Genomic DNA, 20,558 nt, shown 5'->3' with positions numbered 1-20,558 from the left:
AAATGACCACCATTGATATATTCATCTGTACTTAAAAAAAAAAAAGTGTACTCAAACCCCAGTAAACATTGGTTAGAGAGTGCACTTGGACCACTTGGTAGATGAGCTGATGTCAACTGTGACCTCTCACCTTCCTGACAAGCTTATTACAGACGGGCAGGAGGTAGATCATCACAGTAATGATGGCTCTAGTGTTCTGAATGGAGGAATCCACCTAGAGACAGACAGAGATGAAGATTACAAAAACATGCCACGGATGGTGGTCTGGATAGAATGTAATAATTATGATTACAACATAAAGATACAGATAATGGTCAAACAAATAATGGTATGCATACATGGGAAAGCTGATAGGGACTCTAGTGACAATCTAAGTTGTCTCTCTAAAGAGTGTTTCTAAACCAACACTAGACACACCAAAGACACAGAGCCCCCATCTCCTGCTCCATTTAAAAAGGCTTTTCAGCAATGACCTTTGCCTGATTAAATCACCCTTAATTCCCCTGTGACAGACAGAGGACCGATCTGTCTGGCTAATGACAACTTGAGGGGAAAGCCCATGCCTGTCTAACAGATCCACATTAATCAGAGAAGCCCCATGATGTGTCCCAAATGGCACCCTATTCCCAACATAATGCACTACTTTTGACCAGAATCCTATGGGCCCTGTTCAAATCAGTGCACACTATATAGGGAATAGGATGCCATTTGGGATGCACACAATGTTATTCTCTATTCTCTCATCCTGATTGTAACCTCTCCCATTAGTACAAGGTGACCCGTGCCAGTTCATCACTGTCAAACAGATTTGAAGAGGTTCATTAAGCTCAGCGTCATTATAGGGTTTAATTTTACAATAATGTTTTTATGATTGACCTCTGTCTGTAAAGCAGTAACAAATGTTTGCCCAATGCCGCATGGGTTGACTGTCTCTGTCCTTTTCATTGCAGTTTATCAATACTCCTCGCAGGTTTCTTTTCAGTGCGTTGTCTCACGCTCCCTATAACCATGACCGTGTCCAAATACCTGTACTTGCGTTCTAAATAGTAGGTATTTTGGGAATGCGAAAGTTTTTAGTTTTATAGTATGTGCAATTTAGAAAATTGAGTACGCTTTAATGCCAGGATGTCGTACTGTATTTCGAGACACACGTGTGTCTGACAACAGCTGACAGTCAGCTGAGGGGACGCGCTGTACCGAAATGAACGAATGGCGGGAATCAACGCAATTGAAAATTAGATGACGCATTCTCCGTAGGATGGGCCTTGTATGCTAATATTGGTTGCTTACTGCATTCATTTTTACTAAACAGTAAGTTCTAAATAGTATGTAGTATGATTAGTACACAGTATGCAGTTTAAGTAGCAAGCAAGCCAGATTGTCTTTTGTCACATGGTAGAACTATATTTATAGTCATACAGTGGGGGGAAAAAGTATTTAGTCAGCCACCAATTGTGCAAGTTCTCCCACTTAAAAAGATGAGAGAGGCCTGTAATTTTCATCATAGGTACACGTCAACTATGACAGACAAATTGAGAGAGAAAAAATCCAGAAAATCACATTGTAAGATTTTTAATGAATTTATTTGCAAATTATGGTGGAAAATAAGTATTTGGTCACCTACAAACAAGCAAGATTTCTGGCTCTCACAGACCTGTAACAACTTCTTTAAGAGGCTCCTCTGTCCTCCACTCGTTACCTGTATTAATGGCACCTGTTTGAACTTGTTATCAGTATAAAAGACACCTGTCCACAACCTCAAACAGTCACACTCCAAACTCCACTATGGCCAAGACCAAAGAGCTGTCAAAGGACACCAGAAACAAAATTGTAGACCTGCACCAGGCTGGGAAGACTGAATCTGCAATAAGTAAGCAGCTTGGTTTGAATAAATCAACTGTGGGAGCAATTATTAGGAAATGGAAGACATACAAGACCACTGATAATCTCCCTCGATCTGGGGCTCCACGCAAGATCTCACCCCGTGGGGTTAAAATGATCACAAGAACGGTGAGCAAAAATCCCAGAACCACACGGGGGGACCTAGTGAATGACCTGCAGTGAGCTGGGACCAAAGTAACAAAGCCTACCATCAGTACCACACTACGCCGCCAGGGACTCAAATCCTGCAGTGCCAGACGTGTCCCCCTGCTTAAGCCAGTACATGTCCAGGCCCGTCTGAAGTTTGCTAGAGTGCATTTGGATGATCCAGAAGAGGATTGGGAGAATGTCATATGGTCAGATGAAACCAAAATATAACTTTTTGGTAAAAACTCAACTCGTCGTGTTTGGAGGACAAAGAATGCTGAGTTGCATCCAAAGAACACCATACCTACTGTGAAGCATGGGGGTGGAAACATCATGCTTTGGGGCTGTTTTTCTGCAAAGGGACCAGGACGACTGATCCGTGTAAAGGAAAGAATGAATGGGGCCATGTATCGTGAGATTTTGAGTGAAAACCTCCTTCCATCAGCAAGGGCATTGAAGATGAAACGTGGCTGGGTCTTTCAGCATGACAATGATCCCAAACACACCGCCCGGGCAACGAAGGAGTGGCTTCGTAAGAAGCATTTCAAGGTCCTGGAGTGGCCTAGCCAGTCTCCAGATCTCAACCCCATAGAAAATCTTTGGAGGGAGTTGAAAGTCCGTGTTGCCCAGCGACAGCCCCAAAACATCACTGCTCTAGAGGAGATCTGCATGGAGGAATGGGCCAAAATACCAGCAACAGTGTGTGAAAATCTTGTGAAGACTTACAGAAAACGTTTGACCTGTGTCATTGCCAACAAAGGGTATATAACAAAGTATTGAGAAACTTTTGTTATTGACCAAATACTTATTTTCCACCATAATTTGCAAATAAATTCATTAAAAATCCTACAATGTGATTTTCTGGATTTTTTTAAATCTCATTTTGTCTGTCATAGTTGACGTGTACCTATGATTAAAATTACAGGCCTCTCTCATCTTTTTAAGTGGGAGAACTTGCACAATTGGTGGCTGACTAAATAACTTTTTTTCCCCACTGTATGTGCTCTCCTGGAAATATTGATATTATATTCTGTATGACAAATCTAATTAATAGACTAATCCTTTGCGGACTATTGTAACATAGAACTTAAATAAAAGTGGATTTCATTACAAAAACAAATCCAGTCATTGACAACACCATAGTTCCACATATTATGTAAGGCTAGTATATCAATAATAGTACCTTCTGGAAGGTGGCAGTCTTGCCCTGTACCGGTGTCCTCACCCCCATCTGTAGCTGCTGACACAAACCCATAAGCTTCTCCATCTCCGACAGCACTACCACCTTTTCTTCATCCATCAGCTGTTGAAGAGGGATCAGGGGAGAAATATTTAGTATATCAAAATACAAGTAAAAATTTGATCACAAAATAAAGACATTAAGTTATATGAAAATAAAAGTTCAAATGTGATCACCAAAAATGTAATGTAGTTTTATAAAAATAAAAGTGAAAATGTGATCATAAAGACACATTTAGTTATATAAAAATACAAGTAAAAATGTGATCCCGAAAATTAAAAAGTGATGTTGCTTCAATATATCCACATAATTGTCCTTCCTCATGATGCCATCTATTTTGTGAAGTGCACCAGGCCCTCCTGCAGCAAAGCACCCCCACAGCATGATGCTGCCACCCCCATGCTTCACGGTTGGGATGGTGTTCTTCGGCTTGTAAGCATCCCCCTTTATCCTCCAAACATAACGATGGTCATCATGGCCAAACAGTTATATTTTTGTTTCATCAGACCAGAGGACATTTCTCCAAAAAGTACGATCTTTGTCCCCATGTGCAGTTGCAAACCGTAGTCTGGCTTTTTTATGGCGGTTTTGGAGCAATGGCTTCTTACTTGCTGAGCGGCCTTTCAGGTTATGTCGATATAGGACTCGTTTTACTGTGGATATAGATCATTTTGTACCTGTTTCCTCTAGCAACATCACAAGGTCCTTTATTGTTGTTCTGGGATTGATTTGCACTTTTCGCACCAAAGTACGTTCTTCTCTAGGAGACAGAATGCGTCTCCTTTCTGAGCGGTATGATGGCTGCGTGGTCCCATGGTGTTTACTTGCGTACTATTGTTTGTATAGATGAACGTGGTACCTTCAGGCGTTTGGAAATTGCTCCCAAGGATGAACCAGACTTGTGGAGGTCTACAATTTCTTTCTGAGGTCTTGGCTGATTTCTTTAGATTTTCCCATGATGTCAAGCAAAGAGGCACTGAGTTTGAAGGTAGGCCTTGAAATACATTGACAGGTACACCTCCAATTGACTCAAATGATGTCAATTAGCCTATCAGAAGCTTCTACTTCTCCAACCTTGTGTATGTAAACTTCCGACTTCAACTGTATATACATTCTAGTGAGTGTGTATATGGAGTGTATATATAGTCTAGTGAGTGTGTATATGGTGTGTTTATGGTGTGTATATATAGTCTAGTGAGTGGGTATGTGGTGTGTATATAAAGTCTAGTGAGTGTGTATATGGTGTGTATATATAGTCTAGTGAGTGTGTATATGGTGTGTATATAAAGTCTAGTGAGTGTGTATATGGTGTGTATATAAAGTCTAGTGAGTGTGTATATGGTGTGTACAGTGAGGGGGAAAAAGTATTTGATCCCCTGCTGATTTTGTACGTTTGCCCACTGACAAAGACATGATCAGTCTATAATTTTAATGGTAGGTTTATTTGAACAGTGAGAGACAGAATAAAATAAAAAAAATCCAGAAAAACGCATGTTAAAAATGTTAATGAGGGAAATAAGTATTTGACCCCTCTGCAAAACATGACCTCGTACTTGGTGGCAAAACCCTTGTTGGCAATCACAGAGGTCAGACGTTTCTTGTAGTTGGCCACCAGGTTTGCACACATCTCAGGAGGGATTTTGTTCCACTCCTCTTTGCAGATCTTCTCCAAGTCATTAAGGTTTCGAGGCTGACGTTAGGCAACTCGAACCTTTAGCTCCCTCCACAGATTTTCTATGGGATTAAGGTCTGGAGACTGGCTAGGCCACTCCAGGACCTTAATGTGCTTCTTCTTGAGCCACTCCTTTGTTGCCTTGGCCGTGTGTTTTGGGTCACTGTCATGCTGGAATACCCATCCACGACCCCATCTTCAATGCCCTTGAGATCATTGACAAGATCCTCCCGTGTAGTTCTGGGCTGATTCCTCACCGTTCTCATGATAATTGCAACTCCACGAGGTGAGATCTTGCATGGAGCCCCAGGCCGAGGGAGATTGACAGTTCTTTTGTGTTTCTTCCATTTGCGAATAATCGCACCAACTGTTGTCACCTTCTCACCAAGCTGCTTGGCGATGGTCTTACAGCCCATTCCAGCCTTGTGTAGGTCTACAATCTTGTCCCTGACATCCTTGGAGAGCGCTTTGGTCTTGGCCATGGTGGAGAGTTTGGAATCTGATTGATTGATTGCTTCTGTGGACAGGGGTCTTTTATACAGGTAACAAACTGAGATTAGGAGCACTCCCTTTAAGAGTGTGCTCCTAATCTCAGCTCGTTACCTGTATAAAAGACACCTGGGAGCCAGAAATATTTCTGATTGAGAGGGGGTCAAATACTTAATTCCCTCATTAAAATGCAAATCAATTTATAACATTTTTGACATGCGTTTTTCTTGATTTTGTTGTTGTTATTCTGTCTCTCACTGTTCAAATAAACCTACCATTAAAATTATAGACTGATCATTTCTTTGTCAGTGGGCAAACGTACAAAATCAGCAGGGGATCAAATACTTTTTTCCCTCACTGTATATAAAGTCTAGTGAGTGTGTATTTGGTGTGTATATAAAGTCTAGTGAGTGTGTGTATGGTGTGTATATATAGTCTAGTGAGTGTGTATGTGGTGTGTATATATAGTCTAGTGAGTGTGTATATGGTGTGTATATATAGTTTAGTGAGTGTGTATATGGTGTGTATATATAGTCTAGTGAGTGTGTATATGGTGTGTATATATAGTCTAGTGAGTGTGTATGTGGTGTGTATATATAGTCTAGTGAGTGTGTATGTGGTGTGTATATATAGTCTAGTGAGTGTGTATATGGTGTGTATATATAGTCTAGTGAGTGTGTATATGGTGTGCATATATAGTCTAGTGAGTGTGTATATGGTGTGTATATATAGTCTAGTGAGTGTGTATATGATGTGTATATATAGTCTAGTGAGTGTGTATATGGAGTGTATATATAGTCTAGTGAGTGTGTATATGGTGTGTATATATAGTCTAGTGAGTGTGTATATGGTGTGTATATATAGTCTAGTGAGTGTGTATGTGGTGTGTATATAAAGTCTAGTGAGTGTGTGTATGGTGTGTATATATAGTCTAGTGAGTGTGTGTATGGTGTGTATATATAGTCTAGTGAGTGTGTATGTGGTGTGTATATATAGTCTAGTGAGTGTGTATGTGGTGTGTATATATAGTCTAGTGAGTGTGCGTAGGGTCAGAGCAAGATAGTCAGTGCAGTTCGGGTACCATTAATTGACTATTTAGCAGTCTGGCTATTTAGCAGTCTGGCTATTTAGCAGTCTTATGGCTTGGGGTAGAAGCTGTCTCGGAGCCTGTGTGTGGTTGCGTGAGTGCGTGCGTCCGTCCGTGGTTGTGTACCTTGGTGGAGAAAGTGTGTAGTGAAGAACACAGCTGGAGTCCCTCCTCAGAAAGCACCTGCAGAAAGAGAAAGAGATTAAAACAGAAGGATACAAAGAGAGAAAAACATGACTAACTTCACAGGCAGAACATTCTGAACACTGGTCTGGCAAATCTATCAGCCAAGTCTTGTCAATTACACTCATTGGCTGTATTGTAAGTAGCTGGGAGGATGTGAACAAGACCAGAACACACTGTAGGTTTTCAAATTCAAAAGCCAATTACGATAATTGCAGGTTACATTTTGCTGTGTGAAAAGGTTATATAAAGTATATTTGCGTCTCTATGGTTGTGTCTCTCTGTCTCCCTCTCTCTGCCTCTCTCTCTCTCCCTCTCTCTCTCTGCCTCTCTCTCTCTGCCTCTCTCTCTCTGCCTCTCTCTCTCTGCCTCTCTCTCTCTGCCTCTCTCTCTCTGCCTCTCTCTCTCTGCCTCTCTCTCTCTGCCTCTCTCTCTCTGCCTCTCTCTCTCTGCCTCTCTCTCTCTGCCTCTCTCCGTCTCTCTCCTGCTCTCTTTATATTAAGCTCAGGCCGGGGCACTCTGCTCCCCTACTCATCCTCTCCTTACCACAGACAAAGTATTGTCTTGGGCCTTTTAATAGTGTATTGATTCTGTCTTCTCCCAGGGACGTGGTTGTGTTTAATGGCACCTGGGACATATTCAATTAAAGCCCTGTATGAAGTAGAGGGGGATGAAGGGAGAGGAGAGGGATGAGTGGAGAGGAGGACAGGGGACGTGTACAGTACTTTACCTCAGCCTGGTGGAACAGATCTGTGGTTGTCTTCAGTAGGCCCTCCCCCCTGCACAATCGATACAGGAAATGAACGAAAAACAGAACTGAGTGAATTAAATATTACCTGATGACACAACTGATGAAGTACACTACATGGCCAAAATCATAGACATTAATATGGAGTTGGTCCCCCTTTGCTGCTATAACAGCATCCACTCTTCTGTGAAGGCTTTCCACTAGATGTTGGAACATTGCTGCGGGGACTTGCTTCAATTCAGCCACAAGCATTAGTGAGGTTAGGCACTGATGTTGGGCGATTAGGCCTGGCTCGCAGTCTGTGGTCCAATTCATCCCAAAGGTGTTCGATGGGGTTGTGTGCAGGCCAGTCAAGTTCTTCCACACCGATCTCGACAAACCATTTCTGTATGGACCTCGCTTAGTGCACTGGGGCATTGTCATGCTGAAACAGGAAAGGGCCTTCCCCAAACTGTTGCCACAAAGTTGTAAGCACAGAATTGTCTAGAAGGTAATTGTATGCTGTAGCGTTAAGATTTCCCTTCACTGGAACTAAGGGGCCTAGCCCGAACCATGACAGCCCCAGACCATTATTTGTCCTCCACCAAACTTTACAGTTGGCACTAAACATTGGGGCAGGTAGCGTTCTCCTGGCATCCGCCAAACCCAGATTTGTCCGTCGGACTGCCAGATGGTGAAGCGCGATTCATCACTCCAGAGAAAGCGTTTCCACTGCTCCAGAGTCCAATGGCGGCGAGTTTTACACCACTCCAGCCAACGCTTGGCATTGCGCATGGGGATCTTAGGCTTGTGTGCGGCTGTTCGGCCATGGAAACCCATTTCATGAATCTCCCAACGAACAGTTATTGTGCTGCCGTTGCTTCCAGAGGCAGTTTGGAACTCGGTAGTGAGTGTTGCAACCGAGGACAGCCGATTTCTACGAACTATGCGCTTCAGCACTCGGCAGTCCCGTTCTGTGTGCCGTTGTTGCTCCTAGACGTTTCCACTTCACAATAACAGCTCTTACAGTTGACCCGGGCAGCTCTAGCAGGGCAGAAATTTGACGAACTGACTTGTTGGAATGGTGGCATCGTTGAAAGTCACTGAGCTCTTCAGTACGAGACATTCTACTGCCAATGTTTGTCTATGGAGATTGCATGGCTGTGTGCTTGATTTTATACCATAGCTTATCCACTAATTTGAAGGAGTGTCCACATACTTTTGTAAATTAACTATGCACATCATAGCAACAAGATTTGTGATAGCATCTGTGTCCTCTACTTCTATATCCATACAGATGTAGTCAATACCTGGCTGGTGATCAATACCTGGCTGGTGATCAATACCTGGCTGGTGGTCAATACCTGGCTGGTGCAAAGTACCTTGCGGTAAAAGGAGTTGCAATCTTCTGTGACACAAAACCAACCAGACAGACAGACAGACGGTCTACCTGGTGAAGAGGTATATGGAGTAGGCCATGCTGGACATGCTCTGGCCCTGGCGGATGATGTCATGCTCCTGGTCCTCCCACTTCTCCACCTCCGTGTCCACATCTGAGGTCAACAGACGCAGCTCTAGACCCAGCTTGGCTATGGTGCTCTGCTCCTGAAGAAAGAAAGAAAGATAATGGGTCCCTTATTAGTTCATCATTCCATCCGAAAGTACAGAACAAACCAGGACCCAGTTTTTTTTTTTTTGCGATGGAATTTAGGCTTAAGAGTGTTTTAACGATGCATCTTTCCTACAACGGCCGAAGCATGCGTTTCCCAAAACACCACGCAGAGAGAACGTTTACTAAGTGCGTCGTTGAGGCATGTGTCGATACTGATAGGATCGAAAGAAAGACAGCACTGCTCTCGGATCAGCCTTCTCCCTTTCAAATCATACCTTAACATTAGAATTATTCCATAATACTGACGACGGATCAGCTCCTAAGAGATATTATCACCTATGGCTACAAATATTGAGGCGGCTTATTATTCTAATGCTTACCCTATAATAATGCACTAAATCAAGATTTGAAACATCATTGCGCGCATGTTGTTACACATCATGAAATATATTGAGGCAAAAACTACAAACAGTAGCGTACAAATAGCTAAATAATAAAACTCAATTGAATAAAACTCAATTGAAATACACTGCTCAAAAAAATTAAGGGAACACAAAAATAACACATCCTACATCTGAATGAATGAAGTAATCTTATTAAATACTTTTTTCTTTACATAGTTGAATGTGCTGACAACAAAATCACACAAGAATTATCAATGGAAATCAAATTTATCAACCCATGGAGGTCTGGATTTGGAGTCACCCTCAAAATTAAAGTGGAAAACCACACTACAGGCTGATCCAACTTTGATGTAATGTCCTTAAAACAAGTCAAAATGAGGCTCAGTAGTGTGTGTGGCCTCCACGTGCCTGTATGACCTCCCTACAACGCCTGGGCATGCTCCTGATGAGGTGGCGGATGGTCTCCTGAGGAATCTCCTCCCAGACCTGGACTAAAGCATCCACCAACTCCTGGACAGTCTGTGGTGCAACGTGGCGTTGGTGGATGGAGCGAGACATGATGTCCCAGATGTGCTCAATTGGATTCAGGTCTGGGGAACGGGCGGGCCAGTCCATAGCATCAATGCCTTCCTCTTGCAGGAACTGCTGACACACTCCAGCCACATGAGGTCTAGCATTGTCTTGCATTAGGAGAAACCCAGGGCCAACCGCACCAGCATATGGTCTCACAAGGGGTCTGAGGATCTCATCTCGGTACCTAATGGCAGTCAGGCTACCTCTGGCGAGCACATGGAGGGCTGTGCAGCCCCCCAAAGAAATGCCACCCCACACCATGACTGACCCACCGCCAAACCGGTCATGCTGGAGGATGTTACATCTGTGAAGAGCACAGGGCGCCAGTGGTGAATTTGCTAATCTTGGTGTTCTCTGGCAAATGCCAAACGTCCTGCACGGTGTTGGGCTGTAAGCACAACCCCCACCTGTGGACGTCGGGCCCTCATACCACCCTTATGGAGTCTGTTTCTGACCGTTTGAGCAGACACATGCACATTTGTGGCCTGCTGGAGGTCATTTTGCAGGGCTCTGGCAGTGCTCCTCCTGCTCCTCCTTGCACAAAGGCGGAGGTAGCAGTCCTGCTGCTGGGTTGTTGCCCTCCTACGACCTCCTCCACGTCTCCTGATGTACTGGCCTGTCTCCTGGTAGCGCCTCCATGCTCTGGACACTACGCTGACAGACACAGCAAACCTTCTTGCCACAGCTCGCATTGATGTGCCATCCTGGATGAGCTGCACTACCTGAGCCACTTGTGTGGGTTGTAGACTCCGTCTCATGCTACCACTAGAGTGAAAGCACCGCCAGCATTCAAAAGTGACCAAAACATCAGCCAGGAAGCATAGGAACTGAGAAGTGGTCTGTGGTCACCACCATTCATAATTTCCACCTGTTGTCTATTCCATTTGCACAACAGCATGTGAAATGTATTGTCAATCAGTGTTGCTTCCTGTTTGATTTCATTTGCACAACAGCATGTGAAATGTATTGTCAATCAGTGTTGCTTCCTGTTTGATTTCACAGAAGTGTGATTGACTTGGAGTTACATTGTGTTGTTTAAGTGTTCCCTTTATTTTTTTGAGCAGTCTAGGTCTATGTAGCCTATACTGTATGTATCTGTTAATACAGTCATCTCGGTATATCCTTCGCTTGTTTGTAACAATTGCCTAGACATTGGCAACTTTCTATTTGTAGTCACATTCGTTCTGAAGTTATCGGTGGTCACAGAAAGACAGATAAACATCTAACCAGGCACTTAGCTGTTCTACTAGTGGTCTGAGGCAGTCGTTAATTAACAAGCCTTTTCAAGTGCAATTTCAGAAACAATGGTTTTTGGAAAAATATTGGAGATTTAACGATGTTCCTACGAAGGTTCAAACGAAGAACTTCGCCTTAAGATGCTTTTGGGAAACCTGCCCAGGCTGCTTAGGTATAAGGTCAGGCAATATTGGGTGGTCCTTGAGCAATAAGTAGATTACTTTATAGATATCATCATTCATTCATTATCATCTGTGTTAGTGATTCACGATCATTCATAATCATGCATTATCAGTTTGAATATAAAACTCAGTTCTGCACTTCACCTCTCAATGTCATGCATTATCAATCAGCCACAATATTTCCTAATCATTTCCAATTATTGATTATCATATTGTGTACTAAGTTACACATAAAACACTCTAGACCCTGCATTCCCAGTCATGACTGACAGAGTACTGCTAAAATCTAGCAGACCATGGTTCCTGCAATATCGCCATGATTCCGCAATAGTGTGTTTGAACAGTTATTAATTTCCTGCAGAATGAATTCACCTGTCAGGGTGAGGAAGTAGAGGTAATAGATGCGTCCCAAATGGCACCCTATCCCCTATATAGTGCACTTCTTTTGACCAGGGCCCCTGGGGGGGAATAGAGTACATTTGATTTGGGACACAGCCTATGTGAGGTGTATTGTGTCATTGATGATTAAGTTATACCTCCGCATCTAGCTTGACAGCCTTCACCGTCTTCAGGTTGGCTGAATGTTTCTGGGGGGAGAAAATGTTTGACAGGATGAGTGATATTAAAGGAGGAAATTATGGAAAGTAATTTGAATAAAATAAGAAATATCCACCAGTCATAACATTGAATATTCTGATACTCACCCCTGGTCTGGGAAGCGACAAGTAGGCTCTCTTATCACCTGTAATTAATCAGAAAGAAAGAACGTATTTTGAGGAAATATAATTTTTAAAGTCATATTCTGGGCATTGGATCACAAGGTTAGTTTGGTAAAATCATTTTCCAGCTAAATTATTGTGTGCCTTTTGAAATGCCCTATGTACTTTTGTTTCCTGTATTTTCAAATGGTTTCCCGCCATTCATTCCAACCCATGAAAATATACTAAAAGGGAGGGATTCAGTTGATTATCCCTAACACATCCTCTTTCATACTACAGTTGATTATCCCCAACACATCCTCTTTCATACTACAGTTGATTATCCCTAACACATCCTCTATCATACTACAGTTGATTATCCCTAACACATCCTCTATCATACTACAGTTGATTATCCCTAACACATCCTCTATCATACTACAGTTGATTATCCCCAACACATCCTCTATCATACTACAGTTGATTATCCCTAACACATCCTCTATCAGACTTCAAATGGAGTGCAACCAATCAACTCAACAGATTTCTTGTCAGGTGCTGAGATCTTCAGCCTCACTCTCTAAGTCCCGGTAAAGGGACATTTCAGTAGAATTTACAGGGGTGGTGAGGGTGTGATAAACATCACTGACGTGTTTAACGGCTTATGAGGCACTGCCGTAAAAGGAGCATTACTTCACATAAAAGCTTTGCAGCTTTTTGGAGGGCTTGTCTGTGTCGCTTGAGTACCACACCCCCTCCGCACGCGCACGCGCACACGCACGCGCACACGCACACACACACACACACACACACACACACACACACACACACACACACACACACACACACACACACAGATAAACACACACCCCTACCAGTTGTACCAGAGGAATAATAGCACTTTTGCTATGTGAGAGCCACGACTCGAGGGAACAGTGTGAATTTCATCGTTAAACTTCCACCAGGGAGGGACATTTATCCTTGTTCCTCCTCTATTCAATGGCTTTAGCAGGGGGACGTCGTCTCTCTCGCTGCTTGTCATTAGGATCGTAGCCCATAAATACTGGCACCGTGACACGCCACAGAGGTTACGGATGATAGGAATCACGCTGCGGGCTGGGAGAGAGCTCTGAGAAACGTCTGGCATCACCACGCTGGGACACAAATGCACAAACGAACGCGCGTGCGCACACACTGGCTGTCAGGCATGTAACAGAACGGTTTGTATCTCCGACTCGATCAGAGGTATCCTGCTGATGGTGCTTTAATCTGACATCCCCTCCCTGACAGAGATTGTGTCAGATAATACAAACAACTACGGTTATAGACATTCAACTGTCTATGAATAGGATCAATACATATTAGACAACCGCAGATCAGCGAGAGACAGAGAGTAAAAACAACCACGGCTTGTAGTGAGTTGTCCTACGACAACCCTCTCCTGCGACCAGGATCCCTCTCCCCCTCTCCTACCACTGGCAGCCCTACCTCGGCGGCCCTCGAACACGTCGTTGATCTCCCTTAGCAGCACGGCCATGTCGCAGAGTTGGGACTCCCAGGCCTCACAGAACACATCCAGGTTCTCCTTGGCAATCTTACTGGATGGGTGAAGGGCCAGCGTCTGGGCTGCAGAGATGATCTGACAGGAGAGAGAGAGGGAGTGAGCAGAGGGAGGAGCTATGTTTTACACTGTATTGGACTGTTAAAGTGTTTTGATAAGGTTAACAAAGTTCTACCTTAAGTCAGGGGTTCCCAAACTTTTTTGGCCCACGACCCATTTTGATATCAAATTGTATTTGTGACCCCACCATGTAACAAAAGTAATGTAATCAACGGCCAATGTTAACTTTTTTATTTGACAGTCTATTACAAATTAGTCTGACATTACTTTTGACAGTATTTCAAAAGTACTGGTTTGAAGTGACTGAAATGCATCAAAAAGGTATTGGGAAGTTCAGAAGATCATCAGCTAATAATTTTGTATGATCTTCTGTGTAGAAAAGAACATCATCATTCATTACCTTTTCCCCCCAGTCTGATTTAGTGCCTGGTCTTGTCCACTCTGTTCTAATGAGGCTTGTGGCCATTGTAGAGGGAAACAGACACAAACCTGTTCCTGAGAGTCTTATCTTTCAGTGATGGGGTTATAATATTTTGTAGCTTAAACTGTTCAAAATATGTGTAGGAGGAAAACAGTTGTACATTTTTTGGTTCTACATTTTCTTTCACCATTTCTCTCGCGACCGCATTTCCAAATCAGGCGACCCCACATGGGAAACGCTGCCTTGAGTGGAGCTATTACTGTGTTATTCAACCTATCCAGAACAGTTGATTCTTTGAGGGAAGACCAACAAGGGGCCCAAGAAAAGGAGATTGTGATTTGAGGTAGAGTATCTCATGATAAGCTGTAGAACACACTATTTACCAAGAGAGATTTCATCTATATTTTTCGTAGCTGTCTATTTACCACCACAAACCGATGCTGGCACTAAGATTGCACTCAATGAGCTGTATACATGTATGCATTCACTAACTGTAAGTCGCTCTGGATAAGAGCGTCTGCTAAATGACTAAAATGTAAATGTAAATGTATAAGGCCATAAGTAAACAGGAAAATGTTCATCCAGAGGCAGCGCTCCTAGGGACTTTAATGCAGGGAAACTTAAATCCGTTCTACTTAATTTCTACCAGCATGTTAAATGTGCAACATGAGGGAAAAAAACTCTAGACCTCCTTTACTCCACACACAGAGACGCCTACAAAGCTCTCCCTCGCCCTCCATTTGGCAAATCTGACCATAATTCTATCCTCCTGATTCCTGCTTATAAGCAAAAACTAAAGCAGGAAGCACCAGTGACTCAGTTAATAAGGAAGTGGTCAGATGACGCAGATGCTAAGCTACAGGACTGTTTTGCAAGCACAGACTGGAATATATTCCGGGATTCTTCCGATAGCATTGAGGAGTACACCGCATCAGTCACTGGCTTCATCAACAAGTGCATTGATGACGTCGTCCCCACAGTGACTGTACGTACATACCCCAACCAGAAGCCATGGATTACAGGCACCATTCGCACTGAGCTAAAGGTTAGAGCTTCGGCTTTCAAGGAGCTATGCCCTCCGACGAACCATCAAACAGGCAAAGAGTCAATACAGGACTAAGATCGTACTATACCTGCTCTAACGCTCGTCGGATGTCGCAGGGCTTGAAAACTATTACAGACTACAAGGGAAGCACAGCCAGGAGCTGCCCAGTGACACAAGCCTACCAGACGAGCTAAATCACTTCTATGCTTGTTTCGAGGCAAGCAACACTGAAGCATGCATGAGAGCATCAGTTGTTCCGGATGACTATGTGATCACGCTCTCCGTAGCTGATGTGAGTAAGACTTTTAAGCAGGTCAACATTCACAAGGCCGCGGGGCCAGACGGATTACCAGGATGTGTACTCCGAGCATATGCTGACCAACTGGCAAGTGTCTTCACTGACATTTACAACATGTCCCTGACTGAGTCTGTAATACCAACATGTTTCAAGCAGACCACCATAGTCCCTGTGCCCAAGAACACTAAGATAACCTGCCTAAATGACCACCGACCCGCAGCACTCACGTCTGTAGCCATTAAGTCATTTGAAAGGCTGATCATGGCTCATATCAACACCATTATCCCAGAAACCCTAGACCCACTCCAATTTGCATACCGCCCCAACAGATCCACAATAATGCAATCTCTATTGCACTCCACACTGCCCTTTCCCACCCGGACAAGAGGAACACCTACGTGAGAATGCTATTCATTGACTACAGCTCAGCGTTCAACACCATACAGTCGTGGTCAAAAGTTGAGAATGACACAAATACAGATTTTCACAAAGTCTGCTGCCTCGGTTTTGATGATGGCAATTTGCATATACTCCAGAATGGCATGAAGAGTGATCAGATGAATTGCAATTAATTGCAAAGTCCCTCTTTGCCATGAAAATGAACTTAATCCCCAAAAAAACATTTCCACTGCATTTCAGCCCTGCCACAAAAGGACCAGCTGCCATCATGTCAGTGATTCTCTCGTTAACACAGGTGAGAGTGTTGACGAGGACAAGGCTGGAGATCACTCTGTCATGCTGATTGAGTTAGAATAACAGACTGGAAGCTTTAAAAGGAGGGTGTCACACCCTGGCTAATGGACTCTTTTTGTTGAGCCAGGGTGTGTGCATTCTATGTGTTCGTTTTCTATGTTGGGTATGCTAGGTTGTCTATGTCTATGTTTGCCTGTGTGACTCCCAATCAGAGGCAACGAGTGTCAGCTGTCGGCTGGTTGTCTCTGATTGGGAGCCATATTTAATCTGTATGTTTTCCCTTGGGTGTTGTGGGTTTTTGTTCCTTTACGGTCATTGTTACTGTGGACTTTACGATTTGTCTATTTGTTTTGGTACTTTAATTAATAAAGTCTATCATGTTCGCTCAACACGCTGCGTATTGGTCTACTCCTTTGGAAGACAATCGTGACAGAAAAACCCACCTTCACTGGACCAAGCAGCGAGTCGAGGAGCCATCGCCAGGGAGAGCGCTGGCAGATCTCCGTGGCAGCTTCGACTGGGTCAAGCCCATTGAGGAGCTGAGTGACGAGGGTTGGAGACAGAGGAGCGAGAGGTGGGCGAGAATGATGGAGGCCTGGCCCACGGGGAGGAGAGACCCCCAGGAAATTTTTAGGGGGGGCTCACGACGTCGGGGCAGCAGGAGGCCGCTATGGAGCGGTCCAGCGGGGTTGCAGAGGAGGCCGCCAGGTTACGGGGGCCACTGGTAGAAGAGGGGATGGAAGGTGTAAAGGCACGGCGAGAGGTACTGGGGTGTGTTACCAGTCCGGTCCGGCCCGTTCCAGATCCCGGTGTAAGGCCAGTGGTGTGTGTCCCTAGTACGGTCCGGTCTGTTCCTGCTCCCCGCACCAAGTCTGTGGTGCGTCTCATCAGCCCGGCTCTGCCCGTTCCTGCTCTCCGCACCAGGTCTGTGGTGCGCGTCGCCAGCCCAGTCCGGCCCATTCCTGCTCCCCGCATCAAGCCTGTGGTGCGTCTCGTCAGCCCGGCTCTGCCCGTTCCTGCTCTCCGCACCAGGTCTGTGGTGCGCGTCGCCAGCCCAGTCCGGCCCATTCCTGCTCCCCGCATCAAGCCTGTGGTGCGTCTCGTCAGCCCGGCTCTGCCCGTTCCTGCTCTCCGCACCAGGTCTGTGGTGCGCGTCGCCCGCCCAGTCCGGCCCATTCCTGCTCCCAGCACCAAGTCTGTGGTGCGTTTCGTCAGCCCTGTCCGGCCCGCTCCTGCTCCACACACCAAGCCAGTGGTGTGCGTCGTCAGTTCAGCACGGCCCGTGCCTGTTCCCCACACCAAGCCAGTGGTGTGCGTCGTCGGTCCGGCACGGCAAGTGCCTGTTCCACTGGTGCCTGGTCCGGCGCCGGTCAGATGCGTTACGCCGGAGCTAGAGCAATCCGCTCCACCTGTGGGCAGTCCAGCTCCGGTCAGCAGGACCAGACCGGACCAGGGGTACTTTGGGGGGTTTGAGAGCGAGTGGGGATCATGCCCGGAGCCGGATCCGCCACCTAGGCGGAGTGCCCACCCGGTCCCTCCCCTGTTTGGGGTTTTGTTAAGACGCGGTCGCAGTCCGCGCCTTTAGGGGGGGGTACTGTCACACCCTGGCTAATGGACTCTTTTTGTTGAGCCAGGGTGTGTGCATTCTATGTGTTCGTTTTCTATGTTGGGTATGCTAGGTTGTCTATGTCTATGTTTGCCTGTGTGACTCCCAATCAGAGGCAACGAGTGTCAGCTGTCGGCTGGTTGTCTCTGATTGGGAGACATATTTAATCTGTATGTTTTCCCTTGGGTGTTGTGGGTTTTTGTTCCTTTACGGTCATTGTTACTGTGGACTTTATGATTCGTCTATTTGTTTTGGTACTTTAATTAATAAAGTCTATCATGTTCGCTCAACACGCTGCGTATTGGTCTACTCCTTTGGAAGACAATCGTGACAGAGGGTGGTGCTTGAAATCATTGTCCTTCCTCTGTTAACCATGGTTACTTGCAAGGAAACACGTGCCGTCATCATTGCTTTGTACAAAAAGGGCTTCACAGGCAAGGATATTGCTGCTAGTGAGATTGCACCTAAATCAACCATTTATCGGATCATCAAGAACTTCAAGGAGAGAGGTTCAATTGTGGTGAAGGCGTCAGGGCGCCCAAGAAAGTCCAGCAAGAGCCAGGACCGTCTCCTAAAGTTGATTCAGCTGTGGGATCGGGGCACCACCAGTGCAGAGCTTGCTCAGGAATGGCAGCAGGCAGGTGTGAGTGCATCTGCACGCACAGTGAGGCGAAGACTTTTAGAGGATGGCCTGGTGTCAAGAAGGGCAGCAAAGAAGCCACTTCTCTCCAGGAAAAACATCAGGGACAGACTGATATTCTGCAATAGGTACAGGGATTGGACTGCTGAGGACTGGGGTAAAGTTATTTTCTCTGATGAATCCCCTTTCCGATTGTTTGGGGCATCTGGAAAACACCTTGTCCGGATAAGACAAGGTGAGCGCTACCATCAGTCCTGTGTCATGCCAACAGTAAAGCATCCTGAGACCATTCATGTGTGGGGTTGCTTCTCAGTCAAGGGAGTGGGCTCACTCACAATTTTGCCTAAGAACACAGCCATGAATAAAGAATGGTACCAACACATCCTCCGAGAGCAACTTCTCCCAACCATCCAAGAACAGTTTGGTGACGACCAATGCCTTTTCCAGCATGATGGAGCACCTTGCCATAAGGCAAAAGTGATAACTAAGTGGCTCGGGGAACAAAACATAAAAAATGTGGGTCCATGGCCAGGAAACTCCCCAGACCTTAATCCCATTGAGAACTTGTGGTCGATCCTCAAGAGGCGGGTGGACAAACAAAAACCCACAAATTCTGACAAACTCCAAGCATTGATTATCCAAGAATGGGCTGTCATCAGTCAGGATGTGGCCCAGAAGTTAATTGACAGCATGCCAGGGCGGATTGCAGAGGTCTTGAAAAAGAAGGGTCAACACTGCAAATATTGACTCTTTGCATAAACTTAATGTAATTGTCAATAAAAGCCTTTGACACTTATGGAATGCTTGTAATTATACTTCAGTATACCATAGTAACATCTGACAAAAATATCTCAGCGAACTTTGTGAAGACCAATACTTGTGTCATTCTCAAAACTTTTGACAGCGACTGTAGTGCCCTCAAAGCTCATCACTAAGCTTAGGAACCTGGGACTAAACACCTCCCTCTGCAACTGGATCCTGGACTTCCTGACGGGCCGCCCCCAGGTGGTAAGGGTAGGTAACAACACATCTGCCATGCTGATCCTCAACACGGGGGCCCCTCAGGGGTGCATGCTCAGTCCCCTCCTGTACTCCCTGTTCACCCATGACTGCATGGCCAGGCACGACCCATCATTAAGTTTGCCGACAACACAACAGTGGTAGGCCTGATCACCGACAACGATGAAACAGCCTATAGGGAGGAGGTCAGAGACCTGGCCATGTGGTGCCAGGATAACAACCTCTCCCTCAACGTAATCAAGACAAAAGAGATGATTGTGGACTACAGGAGAAAAAAAAGAGGACTGAGCACGCCCCCATTCTCCACAATGGGGCTGTAGTGGAACAGGTTGAGAGCTTCAATTTCCTTGGTGTCCACATCACCAACAAACTATCATGGTCCAAACACAGCAAGACAGTCGTGAAGAGGGAACGACAAAGCCCCCTCAAGAGACTGAAAAGATTTGGCATGGGTCCTCAGATCCTCAAAAAGTTCTACAGCTGCACCGTCGAGAGCATCCTGACTGGTTGCATCACCGCCTGGTATGGCAACTGCTCGGCCTCCGACCGCAAGGCACTACAGAGGGTAGTGTGTACGGCCCAGTACATCACTGGGGCCAAGCTTCCTGCCATCTAGGACCTCTATACCAGGCGGTGTCGGAGGAAAGCCCTAAAAATTATCAAAGACTCCAGCCACCCTAGTCATAGACTGTTCTCTCCGCTACCACACGGCAAGCGGTACCGGAGCGCCAAGTCTAGGTCCAAAAGGCTTCTTAACAGCTTCTACCCTCAAGCCATAAGACTCCTGAACAGCTAATCATGGCTACCCGGACTATTTGCATTGCCCCCCCACTCCACCCCACCCCACCCCAACCCAACCCCCTCTTTTACGCTGCATAGTCACTTTAACTCTACCCACATGTACATATTACCTTGACTAACCGGTGCCCCCGCACATTGACTCTGTACTGTATAAGTTGAATGCACCAATTTGTAAGTCGCTCTGGATAAGAGCGTCTGCTAAATTATGTAAATATAAATGTAAATGTAACGGTACCCACATGTACATATTAATTCAACTACCTCAACTAGCCGGTGCCCCCA

General features: G+C 45.3%; 1 protein-coding gene across 2 annotated transcripts in view; it reads right to left on the bottom strand.

The window, feature by feature from the left end:
- Positions 1-20,558, bottom strand: part of ctnnal1 (catenin (cadherin-associated protein), alpha-like 1) — a 94,077-nt gene that overhangs the window by 2,422 nt on the left and 71,097 nt on the right. For both annotated transcript variants that reach the window (XM_084166353.1, XM_084166354.1), the window contains exons 11-18: positions 13,620-13,770; positions 12,138-12,175; positions 11,970-12,020; positions 8,877-9,031; positions 7,430-7,478; positions 6,643-6,699; positions 3,212-3,331; positions 131-214 (exon numbers count right to left, since the gene is read on the bottom strand). In XM_084166353.1, coding sequence (XP_084022479.1) covers positions 131-214; positions 3,212-3,331; positions 6,643-6,699; positions 7,430-7,478; positions 8,877-9,031; positions 11,970-12,020; positions 12,138-12,175; positions 13,620-13,770 — 705 coding nt within the window. The remainder of the gene's footprint in view (positions 1-130; positions 215-3,211; positions 3,332-6,642; positions 6,700-7,429; positions 7,479-8,876; positions 9,032-11,969; positions 12,021-12,137; positions 12,176-13,619; positions 13,771-20,558) is intronic.

This window comes from Coregonus lavaretus (genome assembly GCF_964263955.1).
Source record: "Coregonus lavaretus genome assembly, chromosome: 7".
NCBI classification, from domain to species: Eukaryota; Metazoa; Chordata; class Actinopteri; order Salmoniformes; family Salmonidae; genus Coregonus; species Coregonus lavaretus.
The sequence above is the reverse complement of the archived record's forward strand: the minus strand, read 5'-3'. Positions and strand labels throughout refer to the sequence as shown.